Source organism: Excalfactoria chinensis, chromosome 1 (assembly GCF_039878825.1).
Source record: "Excalfactoria chinensis isolate bCotChi1 chromosome 1, bCotChi1.hap2, whole genome shotgun sequence".
NCBI lineage: Eukaryota > Metazoa > Chordata > Aves > Galliformes > Phasianidae > Excalfactoria > Excalfactoria chinensis.
Window position 1 is genome coordinate 138,081,122 of NC_092825.1, and position 13,414 is coordinate 138,094,535.

The 13,414-nt window shown below is 39.3% G+C and overlaps 1 protein-coding gene across 1 annotated transcript in view; it reads left to right on the forward strand.

Moving 5' to 3' along the window:
* Positions 1 to 13,414, forward strand: part of ABCC4 (ATP binding cassette subfamily C member 4 (PEL blood group)) — a 140,275-nt gene that overhangs the window by 39,492 nt on the left and 87,369 nt on the right. The window contains exons 14-18 of the mRNA XM_072353449.1: positions 7,369 to 7,465; positions 8,501 to 8,716; positions 10,517 to 10,657; positions 12,017 to 12,054; positions 12,421 to 12,521. Of these exons, the coding sequence (XP_072209550.1) occupies positions 7,369 to 7,465; positions 8,501 to 8,716; positions 10,517 to 10,657; positions 12,017 to 12,054; positions 12,421 to 12,521 (593 nt within the window). The remainder of the gene's footprint in view (positions 1 to 7,368; positions 7,466 to 8,500; positions 8,717 to 10,516; positions 10,658 to 12,016; positions 12,055 to 12,420; positions 12,522 to 13,414) is intronic.

Consider the following 13,414-nt stretch of genomic DNA (forward strand, 5'->3'; position numbering starts at 1 on the left):
TTTCAACAGAAATTGTGTCCTATTGATGATGCTGATTTAAGGTATTTTAAGGGTCAGATTTATATTTTATCACTTCATTCAGACATCACAGACTTCTCTAGCTGTTCTTCTTCCCTTGTATCTTTCCTAGTGACAGGAGCTGTGTGCTAGTCCCAGTTGATGATCAGCCTGATCTCTTTCAGCTTCTCCTTTGTACATATGGGAGTAGACTACAGGACAGCTTGAGAATCTATGGAAATCACAACTAAAACTGTGATATGTTTGGCAATAACATGTACAGGCGTATCATTCCTACTATCAAAGGAAGTTCTGCATGTTGTTTTGAATTTATGGTCAAGCTGTTTGAGTGTAATGGTCATTTGTCTGTTCTCTGAGTTCTGTGTTTAGAATTAGAAGAAGTCTGCAAAAGAAATAACAGTGAAACATTTCAACTTCAGCATGTATTCAGGTGGACCACGTTGGTACCAGGGGATGATAGCCTCCCGTAGGAGCTCAGGTTATTTGTGGTATGTAGCTAAACAGTGGGTCACTGAATAACCAACTGTAGGTTTAGGCTGACCAGAGAGTCACCTGGCAACTTGGTCAGGTGTTCTGAAAGATAGCGCCTTTCCTTTGCCATCTAATACAACTGAGAGTTGCTCTGCAAGAGAGGAAAGAGAGCAGGCATGATTTGTAGCAAAAGTTTCCTTTGTAATTGCAGATAAAGGTGAAAAAATGGCAGGCTGGTGGCAAAGGAGAGCAGGAAATTCCATCATGCAAAATGCATGTATAGGGCATCCTGAATTCCTCTGCGTATTCTTACCTAAGACCCAGAAGTGGTTGAAGGGAGGAAGAAAAGTACGGAAAAACAATGAAAGGACTGTTTTAGAACTACGTGAACAGATCTGATTATTTACTTAGGTTGTTTAAAGCAGTTTCACTTTTGGGGCCCTTAGGACACTGTGAGTGCTTCCACTCTAGTATTCCTCTGAGTGGGGTACACACACAGTTTTCCCATAATGCTGAAGTTTTGGGGGAAGAGAGCTGTTGTGGTGGTGTACACTTGGAAAGCAAGTGGAGTACATCAGTTCTGCAAAACTAGCAAACAGAAACTAGAAGGTCTCTTTGCTGTGTCAGAGGAACCGAGCAGTAGTAACCGTGCCAAATGTACAGGGAAGCTGTTCAGTAAACTTAAGGATTTTTCTCTGCTTCCTTTTATGTCCAGTGAGTGGAAATAGGAGATATCTCAGGGATATCTATAAGGATTCCTGCTCTGTGATTTACACCTGTTCCATGCTTGTCATTCCTCTGGTATGATTGCAGTGATGACAGTCCTAATGTGTTGATGCTCTTAAAATTGCATTAATTATGCCTTGAAGTTTGGATGATAACATAGGAATTCCTTGAACTTCATTACATTTATTGTAGGTATTATGTTTAAAAGGCATGAATATGTCATAGAAGTGTTGTTTTTTAAAATAAAATGAAAAGCATAAGTTTGACCTGTATATTGTATATATGTTTTCAGTAAAACTGTAAATCTTCATAGGCTTTTACTCCTAGCATTATTGTGGGGTTGTGGTGCTGGTGGGTGAGGGGGTTTGTTTGTTTTGTTTTTTCTTTAATTATATAACATATGCTTACAGAACCCCAATATACACACATGCTTTAGAGTTGTGAGGGTGAGATGCAGAAGAGTATTATGCATTGTCACAATGGAGATGGGGACTTGTCATGAAGTTGAAACAAATGTTTAGCAAGACAAGCATAGAAATAGAAACGATGTAGTATAAGCAGATGTGTTTTTGTGGCTTTGGCAATTATGTCACTTTTTTCCTCTCCAGAAATTCTGTAAATTTCATAACGTACCAAAACAGCTGGAGAATCCGTCTTAAACTTCTTAACTTCTTAAACATCTTTAACTTCTTTGAAGTCAAAGGAGAGAAAAGCACGTGTAGTAAGCAAATTAATATAACAAAGGCTTTACGGTTGTGAGCACTTCTGCATGTTCTTTAATTTAATTTCAATGGTTGTTTCCATTGAAACAGTTGTAAGTATTAGAGTAAACTTAAACTTGTGTGTGAACTTGCAACAAGGAGAGGCAGGAAGAACGTTAAGGAAGAATGTCTAATCATTAAAGAAGAAACAGTTTGCAGAGGTGAATGAAAGCTGGTTCTTAGAGATAAAAACTTTAAAAAGATTAAAGAACAACATCTCTCAAAGTAAAGAAAACCTGATATGGAAGGGAGAACAAACAAGAATTCACATATGTGAAGGTGCCAAGATGCTGCCTCTGCCTAGAGGAGCAATTGAGCTGTTGTAGGCACCCTCCTAAGTGTCTTCTGCCACGTGCCCTGCAGTACCAAAGCTCAAACTATCTTTTTAATTGCACAGAAGTTTTCTGTAATGTGTAATATTACAGAAGTGTAATGGGTTTTTAAATGGGTGATAATATCCTATTACTTAGATTTGTTAACTAAAAGTATTGTTTATTTATTTATGTCAAGTTGGAATAGCGTAATTTTGAAACAGATCTGTCCTGATTCTGTCCTCAGTGCTTTGGAGAGTGAATGAAGGTCGTTCCTGCTTTAGTCTTCAGGTGTTAGAAACCTGGGCAACACTTCAGGCAGTTCTGGAGACAGACAGGGATAAGGAAATTCTTGATTAAATGTTGTTAGTTTTTATGCACACGGAAGGTTTAAATGCAGTGTGTGACTCTATGAACACTCAGTGGGCAGGGATCAATGGTGTAGCAGTTCAGTGGAAAATGAGATGCAGATTATGGAAGATCACAAATCAGTGCAATTTGGCAACGTCATTCACTTGTCAAGGAAACTGTGCCCTCTTGTTAGATTTTGCTTGGTTGATGTTACGTTTTGTACCTGGAAAAAAATGTATTCAATTTTCTGCACTTTCAAAGAACGTTGCTGGGCTTTGGACTCGGTGTGACCCGTTAAGAAGGTTCAGGAGTCAAGGGAAAAAGAAGAAAAAACTGTTTATTGCTTAAAAAAAAAAAAAAAGTATATTTTGGGTTTGTTTGTGTGTGCCTTTTTTGTCTGTAATAAAGAAGTCCAAAAGTGAAGCTGAATACTGTATAAAGGGTCTATGCACGCTGGAATAATACCTTATGGGGAAGTGGTGGATTTAAACTGCATCAAAAAACAATAAACTTGGCTTTAGAGAAAAGCTTACAGTGGTAAAGGAAGTTTGCTGCTGGAATACATTTTGAGGAATATTGAAATTTCTATCGTTGAGCTTAAAACAATCATGCAAAACAGTCCATCCATCATCTGACAGGAAGTGATTTAAGCTGATTCTTCCATGGTATAGAGAACGAAGCTTTCACAGACCCCTCTTTTCCTTGTACCGGAAAGACTGAAGAGCATTTAGGTATCACTGTATCTCTCTTGGCTGAGTGTGTGTATGTCTGTGTGCATATGTATATTTAATTAATGTGACAGCATGATAACATTTGTGTGCACTAATTGCTGCTGTAATGTACTGAAGATGCCTGCAGTCTAACTAAAAAACATGCCCCTCAAGGGAGTGATGGAGGAGAGGTTGAACTTTGTGGGTTTTTAAGCAGCAAGAGAAATGATAGAGACAGTTTGGGGTATACTCTTTTGCAGAAGTCTAAATCATAAAGTTGTATGTCCCGTGTTGGAAGGGACCCACAAGAGTCACGGAGCCCAGCTCCAGGCTTCACATAGCTGCACCCAAAATCCAAACCCTATGTCTGAGAGCAGTGTCCAGATGCTCCATGAACTCCAGCACTTGGTGCCGTGCCCACCGCCCTGTGGTTCAGACCCTTTCCCTGACCCCCAGCTGCCCTCCCCTGACAGCTCCATGCCGTTCCCTCGGGCCCTGTTGCTGTCACACAGAGCAGAGCCCAGCGCTGCCCTCCACTCCCTGTGAGGAGCTGCAGCCGCCATCAGGCCTCCCCTCAGCTCCTCTGCTCTGGGATGAGCACACCCAGGGACTTGAGTGGCTTCTCACGCATCGTCTTGTCCTTCAGATTCTCATCATAGCCCTTCTTTGGTTGCTCCCCAATAGCATCATTGAATTGTTTGGATTGGAAGGGACCCTGAAGATCATTTAGTTTCACTCCCTTTGCTGTGGGTTTGAATAATATGATGGCTTTTTGAAGTATGAGAGCCATACTGCAGGCACGCTTGCAAAGCAGCAGTGTTTCAAGAGAGGCCACACTGCCTATCAGCAGCGCTGTACAAATCTTCCTTAGATTGACAGAATTTGGCCTTCTGTTTAAAAAGTCAGCAGTCTAAACATGTTGACGCGTCTGAACACTTTGGCCAGGTGTGCACCACCTGCGTTTTCACGGAGTTCCCTGCATAATTGGTAAGAAAATGAAATATTGTCAGATGTTCACTTAGAGCTGGGTGCCTTCAATTGTGTGTGTTCTTCTTCAGCTCTACACAGCGATATTTCTAAAAGTAGGTGGAGTGAAACCGAGCGTCCATGAACCAATTCAAAACATAAGTGCTTAGGGACTGACATGGATATTTTGTGCTTCATTTCTAAGGCTATGCCAAGTTTTCGCAAGTACAGATTAAATGAGCTTGGAGTTTTGTGCAAGGCCCTTTACCACATTTGGCTGTATCATACCGCACATTGAACTTTGCCTTCAGTCTTTCATGGCGGTTTTCAGCCTATAAACTTAGAGCTCACTGTACTTGGCAAGGCAGGATGTTGTCAAATGGGGGAGAAAATACATAAAATAAAGAAATAAAAATAGAACATAAAACTCAAAATAGCCTGATGTGTTGAAACAGACACTAAGTATACATTTACTGTTCTACTCATTTTGCAACCTCAGTGCATCACGATGATAATTTTAACTGACATGATGGTATTTTAAGTGGCAAAATTTCCTAGTGATCTGTGTGAGCCGTGAGTTGTTTAACTCAGTAATAGCTCGAGGTATATGTACTTTGTTGGGATTTTTTTCTTTCCTCCCTGTGCTCATGCCAGTGAATTGTGACAACAGTATTTCTACTCATCTCTTATCAACAAACTGTACAGCTTGTTTCTTTCTGCCCAGATAGATGGCAAATATGTGGTTGTTGTTTTAAAAACTCATATTTGGATGAACTGATCTATCTCTGGAGATCTGCGTTTCCACAGAGGTCACAATCTAGATCTTGTGAGTCGCTGTGTTGATAGTGTGCTCTGATGCTGAGACAGTGCATGCTTTCCTCTTTTTTTTCTTACTGTAAACTTAAAGTAGAATGAGCTCACCTCACTGTAACCCAGGATCGAGGTTCAAAGGTTTTCAGCCATTAGATTTTGTGGGTCTGAGAGTGAACTGTTTGGCACGGAGAAATTTAATAATGGAAATAGCATATAGGCTGTAGGACCCATGTAAGGTTGAAAGCTAGATCTCTTGACAATGAATATCTCATATATTCTTTTCTGGCAGCTTTCCTATTAGGCAAGCAAATATCCTTTGGTGTCTCTGATCTCTGTCCAGTCCTCTGGATAGGGTTTGTTGAATACTGTTTTGTAGCATGTCTTAAGCTCCAGGTCCCGCATGGCTTGTTTCCGTGACTGCTCAAAGGGTAGGCAGTCACCACACCCAAAATAATTCGCCCACAAAGAGTTTGGTGTATGAATAGGTGCAACTGCTCAAATAGTTACGCTGATGCAAGTACCCTGTCTTGATTAATTATCTTGATCAATTAAGAATGACATCACTTGTTTATGGTTCCTTCTTGAATGCTGCTTAGAAAGCAGATAACTCGCTCAGTAAGTGGTGCTTGTAACTTAATTTTACTGCAGTTTATTTGGAGCTGCGTAATATGCTTTCTACATGTAATTATTTATTCCAACTAGTAGTATTAAGCATGTTGTACGCTGCTTCCTGTGGTCTGTCAGACTGACAAAATAGATGTTAAAAGTAGGCGGAGCAGCCACACAACAGGAATTTGAGACAGAATAAACCATGTGATAACATTACTGTTAGACTCATGTTCTTTTTCTGTTTTTTTTTCTCCCCATACTGCTTATTTGCATTTCTCCATTGAATTTGTACAGTGAGGTTGCTGTGGTCTTGGTTGTGTTTTGGTGTGTTGGCTTTTGGGTTTTTTTTTTTGGACGAGTGAAAAGATGCAAATTGTTGTGTAGTGTTTTTGGTTTTTTCTTTTGTCGTGAGTGCCATCCTCCTGTGTTGTATTAGGAAGAAAGAAATAAAAAGAGACCTCAACAGCAGTGGAGCTGTGGGGTAAAACATGTGGTGCCCAGGTCCACGTGTGGGTCAGGAAGGTTCTTCTCCGAGCAAGTTGTCCTCTGCCCCAGTGGGCTGCATTCCTGCTGCCGGATGAATGTGATATGTGCTCTCGGAGTGTATCTTCCAGCTTGTTTTCATCTAGGGGAAGTGCAGTTTGTGTTCACCAATACTACTTGCCAGTATGAACCACAGCAGACTGAGTAGTAATGTTGGCTTTTCCAACCCCCTCAGTGACTTACTAATAAAAACTGTTGTGAAAGTTTATGTCAGAGAAGTTACTTCTATTTGCTGTTTTTCTCTGTAGTTGTCTACAATACATTGCCTTGCTTCCTTTCCATTAGTTTCATTCTTGTTAAATACCCTCCTCAGGAGTCAGCTTATGATACATACATTTGTTAAGATGGCATTGATTGCAACTTTAACCAACTACATCCTTCTCTGTCACTCTAAACCAGGAATACAGGATTATTTCTCTTCCTTGATTATGTTTTACAAAGGAAAAAAAGCAGAATGCTTGTTGAGCATAATTGTGAAAAGTCCAATAGGCATGAGAATCATTTGATTTAAAACACTGTTAAACTGGGTAGAAGTTTCCCAGAAGCAGTCATTGGAGGACGTGGAGGTATTGGAGCAGGTCTAGAGAAGGGCAGAGAGGCTTGTGAAGGGCTTGGAAAATCAGCCCTATGAGGAGAGGCTGAGGGAGCTGGGGCTGTTTAGTCTGGGGTAAAGGAGGCGGAGGGGAGACCTTTTTGCTCTCTTCCAGTATCTGAAAGGTGCTTACAGTGAGAGCGGGGCAGGTCTCTTCTTGCTGTTGACAGGTGAAAGGATGAGGGGAAATGGCCTCAAGTTGCGCCAAGGTAAGTTTAGGTTGGATGTTAGGAAACAATTCCTTACAGAAAGGGTAGTTAAACACTGGAATAGGCTCCCCAGGGAGGTGGTTGAGTCACCATCCCTCTGTGTTTAAGAGCCGTTTGGATGTGGTGCTCAGAGATATGATTTAGCAGAGGGTTGTTAGTTAGGGTACTATGGTTAGGCTTCTGTTGGACTTGATGATCTTTGAAGTCTTTTCCAACCTGAGTAATTCCATGATTCTATGTTTTTTAGGGCACCTTATTTTTAACAGTCTTTTCTCCATCTGTTTGCAGGTGTATTTGTCAGGCTCTACACCAGAAGATCTGTGTTTTGGTGACTCACCAGTTGCAATATCTCCGTGCTGCATCTCAGATTCTAATATTAAAAGATGTAAGTGATAACAGTGTCTATATATTTATAGTTCACATACATTCTAATTGTCTTTTATAATCTAAGAAAGGGAAAAAAAAAAAAACCACAAAAAAAACAGTTCACATATCTTATTTTTTAAATACAATTTCTGTTTACTAATGACCATGTCTGTTTTCAAAGAGAGATGGTTACTAGTAACAGCTTTTTAGAACAACTTCCCTGTTGTGTCTTGCTTCTGAATTTTATTATACCTACATATAATTTTACATGCTAATTTTGTCTCACATATATATTTGTATATAATATGTTGTGAAAGAATTATTTCTTTTGAGACAGAGGTAATGCCTTGCTTTCGTTCTTGTTTTTTACTCTTCTCTGTGTTGGTTTTGCAGCCAATCCCCTTTTTAAATTCAGGCTGAGAAACAGTCACAGATACCTCTGAAAGCAAGATGTGCATCAGAGAAACTGGTTCCTTCCAGACTTTGTTGTACCATTTGTTCATGTGTAGAGAGGAAATGCAACAACTTCAGATGTTTTTTTAAGGTTGAGTGATGAAGTACTTCAAATTACATTTGATCCATCACAGAGTTGCAAGAAAGTATGTTACATGCCTTTTCCCTCATTCAGATCTCCTTAAATGTTGCATTTGTGTTCTAGGAATGAGTTTGTGACAGAGATATAAGAGACAACACAGACTAGGAAAACAGTCTGGAATAGACATGACTGATGGTCATGAATGTACTTACGTTTGTGCTAAAGCAGCATGACCCTCCTCCACAGCTTCTCCGGAGGGGTAATGCTCACCTGACTGTAACTGGGACTTTTACTGTCCCCCATCTGTGTTATTTGGCCTCGTAAACAGTCAGAATGGGATTGCTTAGAGAGTGAAGAGCTTGTTATTGCACTTTGGAGTGAGGAACTGAGACTTCACTTCATGTACTGCAGTGGGTTGTATGCTTAGCAACAGTAGAAAGCTATAAGCAGCAGGAATAGGTAAAAATATTGTTACAGGAAGGATACAGTGAAGATAATCAAAACTTGTATTAATCGTAGGGTAAAATGGTGGGAAAAGGGACCTATTCAGAATTCTTGAGGTCTGGCATCGACTTTGCTTCCCTTCTGAAAAAAGAGGAGGAGGCAGAACAGCCATCAGTTCCAGGCACCCCCAACCTGAAGTCCTCCCGGAGCCGTACCTTTTCAGAGTCCTCTGTCTGGTCCCAGGATTCTTCTGTCCACTCAGTGAAAGATGGAGCAGTGGAACAACCACCTGTGAGTGCTATTCTTGTTTGGCTGTGTTGCTGGTTATGTTTTTGTTTGTTTTTTTTAACTAAGACTTTGAGGAGGGCTCTTTCCTGTCTGCCCTATGAATTTCAGTGAGTGATGGATTCCATTAACAGCTTAGAGCTCACTCGTGGCTGCCCAGAACCGGTAGTCCTACCACCTGAGCTGCAGAGGGCAGGCATCCCACAGCTCTGTGGAGCTCTCTTCAACAGTTCGATCAGATTCATCATGGCCTCTGCCAGGTTTCCCAAAGCATTGTGCCCTGGTATTTCCCATCTGACAGGGATACTTTAAAGGACCACTAATACCGTGTTGAGTGGGTTTTATGTGTTTGTACAGTGTTCAGGTCAGATTAATAATTTCCTTGAAATTGTAAGCTTGGGAAATGCATGCAGAAGCAATGGATTCCTACTAAATCTTCATTTGCGTGGTTGGTATTATCATACCCATGTGATCATGAGCTGGCCCTGAGGGAGGAACCTCGGGATGCTGTTGCACAGCTCTCCCCTGCTCTTCTGGTATCGAAAAAAGAATGCTTTTATGGTGCCAGCTTGACTTCCATATGCCTTGTTATCTCTTGGTCTACACTGTGCAAAAGCAGCTGTAATGTTTTCTGTACCAGAGGTGGCCTTACGATGCTGTGTTTGCATTCACACAAAACAGTGCAGGAGCCCTGTAACCCTGCTAAGCTTATGCTAGCACTACATCTGTGGAACAGGTAATCTCTATATGTCCTTGATGCTTTTCATCTTTATACTACGGATATATATGATTTATTTATCTAAATAGAAAGCAATTAGAGCTGCTAAGTCCGAGCCCCACCCTCCCCAAAAAAGAGCTGCAAATATCTGCTTGCAAATATCCTTTTGGAAGAATGTTTTCATGCCAAAAAGCAGTGAACTTATTTTTATATCTGATATTATTCCTTTGTCAGCATTGACTGCTCTAAGATTCACAAGCATGTGCCAAACTTAGCAGTATAAGAGCTGTTGGGTTAGGGGGAAAAAAGCAATGTGTGCTGATAACAATACCAAATGTTAAATGTGCACTGATCTAACACCTGGTTTTCTATCACATAAGAATAACCCAAAAAAACCCAAAAGAAACAACAAAAGCAGAATGCTGTTCATTTGGATAGAAAATCTGTCTACCTGTTTTCTGTCTGTTTTGTTTTTTTCCTTTTCTCTCTTCTATTGTCCCCTATGTGTGGGTCATTTTACTGGTTTTCTCAATTAACAGATGCTTCAGTGAGAAGTGTCTTGAATTTATTGTTTTTTTACATTCAGCATATGTTGATGGATTTCTGTTTGAAACTTGCAGAAGGTGGTTTACTTTAAATACTTTGCTGTAAAGGAAAGGTTATACACGCTTTGGATACTGAAAACAGAACCTTTCCTATGTTAAGGCTCTCTCTTAGTTTTGAGAGCCACGATGATTGATTCTAGTGCATAAGAAAAGAAAAATCTGGTTCAGCATTTAGCAGCGCTGGCAGTTGGAGCAAATATTTCTGTCTGCAAATGAACTCATGTTACATGCTGTGATGCAATGCAAAATATAATCCTCCCAGTGTCGTTTTGCAGAGTGGATTTTGCAGTGTTACTGCAATGAGACTTATTTATTTATTTTGTAAAAGCCATAGTTCTCCTACTTAAAGTTTTTATATTTGTAATCACTTTATCTTATTGTTTAATTGTTTGCTGATGTTGAACCATGTCTTTCAAGTAGCTTAGTCTGAATCTATAGCTGCTAGGTTAATGTTTTCTATTTTTTTATATATTCTTTTTTCAGGCTGAAAATCCACTGGCTGCCGTGCCAGAGGAGAGTCGTTCTGAGGGAAAAATAAGCTTTAAGGTTTACAGGAAATATTTCACTGCAGGAGCAAACTACTTTGTGATTTTTATACTTGTATTGTTTAATATTTTGGCACAGGTAAGTCGTTGGAAGTAAGAAATAATAATAACATTGTTTTGGTGATGCCTTTTTCTAACCTAGTGTATGCTTGTGATTGAGATGTTGCAACTACAGTATTTAGGAACGTGGTATTCTTACATCTAATAAATTGGTCAAATATTATGTATCAGCGTGGAGTTTTTGTACTGCATTGAGGTGTCATGCACTGATCCTTATTCCAACAGTTGTAATACTTCAGTAAAATAATAACTCTACTGACAGTGCAGCACAAAAATCATAAGCCCGTTTAGTTTTTTGGAGACTCAGAACAAAATCCTCAGGTGTTTTAAATAGCATTTAGCAAATCTGAAGAGATATTTCCTTCCTCAACTGGAAGCATAAAGGGCTTGCCTGGGTATGGAGGGAGGATTACAGAATTGTTAAGAGAAAAGCTCTTCTGCTGGTAAGCGCAGGTTAAGAAAAAGGCTAGAAGGAGAGCTGCTGTTTAGAAGAGGAAGAAAGTGAAATATTGCTTGATGCAGACTGTAACACATTTAAAAGAATTTTTAGAGAAGGAAAATTATTTTTAAAACTTACTGAAAGAAATGATGAGCTGAGAAAGCTGTGTGAAGGCAGCCTATTGCCCTTCTCTCTATTTCCTGCTGAGAAAGCTCAAATTCATTTCATGGAAATGATTGGTCCTGACTGTAAGAAGTAGTATGTATATTTATACATGTTACGTCCTTTTTGCTTATCCTTAAATTGAGTCTGTTGGAAAGAAGGACAACTAAGCAGGATCAGATCTGTGCAGCTGGCTTCCCAGAACTTTAATTCACGTGAACTGAGGCATATTTTGAGATAAGTAGTCCTTTTACAGGTTTAGAGTCACCTCTTGTCACAGAAGGAAGGTGACGGTGAAAGTTTTTCCCTCCCTCTCCTCTCTCATCCTCTTTCCATTCTGTTTCTGGTAATTATCTCCTGTAAACACAAATTTCTGGACTGGTAACATCAGAAAGTTTGTTAATCAAAAAGCATTTTGAAATATCTGTAGCGGCAAATTTAGGAACTGAAAATATGTGTTCTTTAATGTGCAATTAACATGTTAGGAAGAGCTACTATGTTTCACTTGCTTAAGCACCTCGCTTTCCTTTTAGTTTACTAACAAGGAAGGTAATTTAAGGTAACTCTTTTCTTTGTAGAGGGATCTCATAAATCTTCTAATGTGCTTTGCAAATTGCTGCTAATCTTGAAAGACTGGATGGCATACCTTTTTTGAATGCGTGATGTTTTCCCAGAGAACATAAAAGAATAGCAAGGAAGTTAATTTTCTAATTTTTATTTTTTTTTTTTTTTTTCATTTTGCAAAATGATTCCTGTTTTTTTCCTCTTTTATTCAAGGTGGCATACGTGCTCCAGGATTGGTGGCTTTCTTACTGGTAAGTTAATGATGAAAACTGATCAGTTTTCCTGTTCAGTTGTTCCTGTCTTTTCACTCAGGAGTTGTTTGCCAAATAGAAATCACTGTTGTATAGGTATGGGAAACAACTTGTTCTAGGAAACTTCAGAATCTGCTTGATATTTCCTTATCTCTCTACTCATTTTGTGCGTGGAAAAATGAAATGAAACATTATGCTGTGGCTGTGATAGCTTCTTCTCATGTTGTGGTGCAGGGCAGTACCAGTACATGGGATCTTTTGAACTGAAGAATTCAATAGAGTTGAATCTTGAAACAGTTAAACGTGCTCATGAATATTTGCAGAATGTGATTCGATGATCGTTATCTTCCATACGCATTTCCACAGGGCAAATCATCAAGGAAGGCTGAATGTTACAACAAATGGAAATAATGGAGCAAATGAGACTGAACATCTAGACCTTGCCTTTTATTTGGGAATTTACGCAGGTAATGACACGTGTGCCTGTGTCTGAATACCTTAAAGATCTATTATTTAACCTACTGTAATAAACAGTTTTGAGTGGTGCAAAGCAATGGCAGTGTGGGGAAATGTGATTTCTAGGAGGAAATGAGCAACATCCTAACAGATTGGGAGCCACAGTCTTGCTTCCTTACTAAAGTTCGTGGAATTAATAAATAAGTAGATAAATACAATAGAAGAAATAGGTCGAGCGCAGACTCTTCAATTTTGTTGCCTAGATTTTAGAAAGTTAAGCATTCAAAAAGTAAGACTGTGGTTATTGTCTCTATTAATAGATTACTCAGCTCAATCTTCTGTCACTATATGGTTGGGCAAGAGGGAATTGAAATTGATACTCGTTCTGTACTGTTATAAACCTTGGCATGCCAGTGTTACTTCTGAAGTGCTGTAGCAAAAGAACCAGTTTTTGAAAAGCCTCCGAGATGAGTATGCAAAGCAAAGTGTTAAAGAAAAATTCAATATATATTCTACATATATATTTCAATATATATTATAATATGCATAATGGTTATCCATATGCTTTTTAATATCCAGAAAAGGGTGCTGATCTTTGCATTCAGACATCGAGACGTCTTAGAATACTCATCTGAAATGTCATTTTAAAGATTAATGTTGAAAAATAGCACACGGAAATCTGCTCTCAGGCTCTCCTATTTAACACTTCTGGTGTTTTACAGTTTTGCACAGCACAGTGTCTTCTTGATTGAGATATGAGTGATAGGTCTGAGAAAACAGGTAGGATACCAGAAGAATATTCTCTGAATGTATTAGAAACATCTCTCTTGTGTGAGAGTATAAGTGGAATCTATATATTTTTTTTGTGAGAATCCACATGATCTAAGTATTTGACTGAATACAT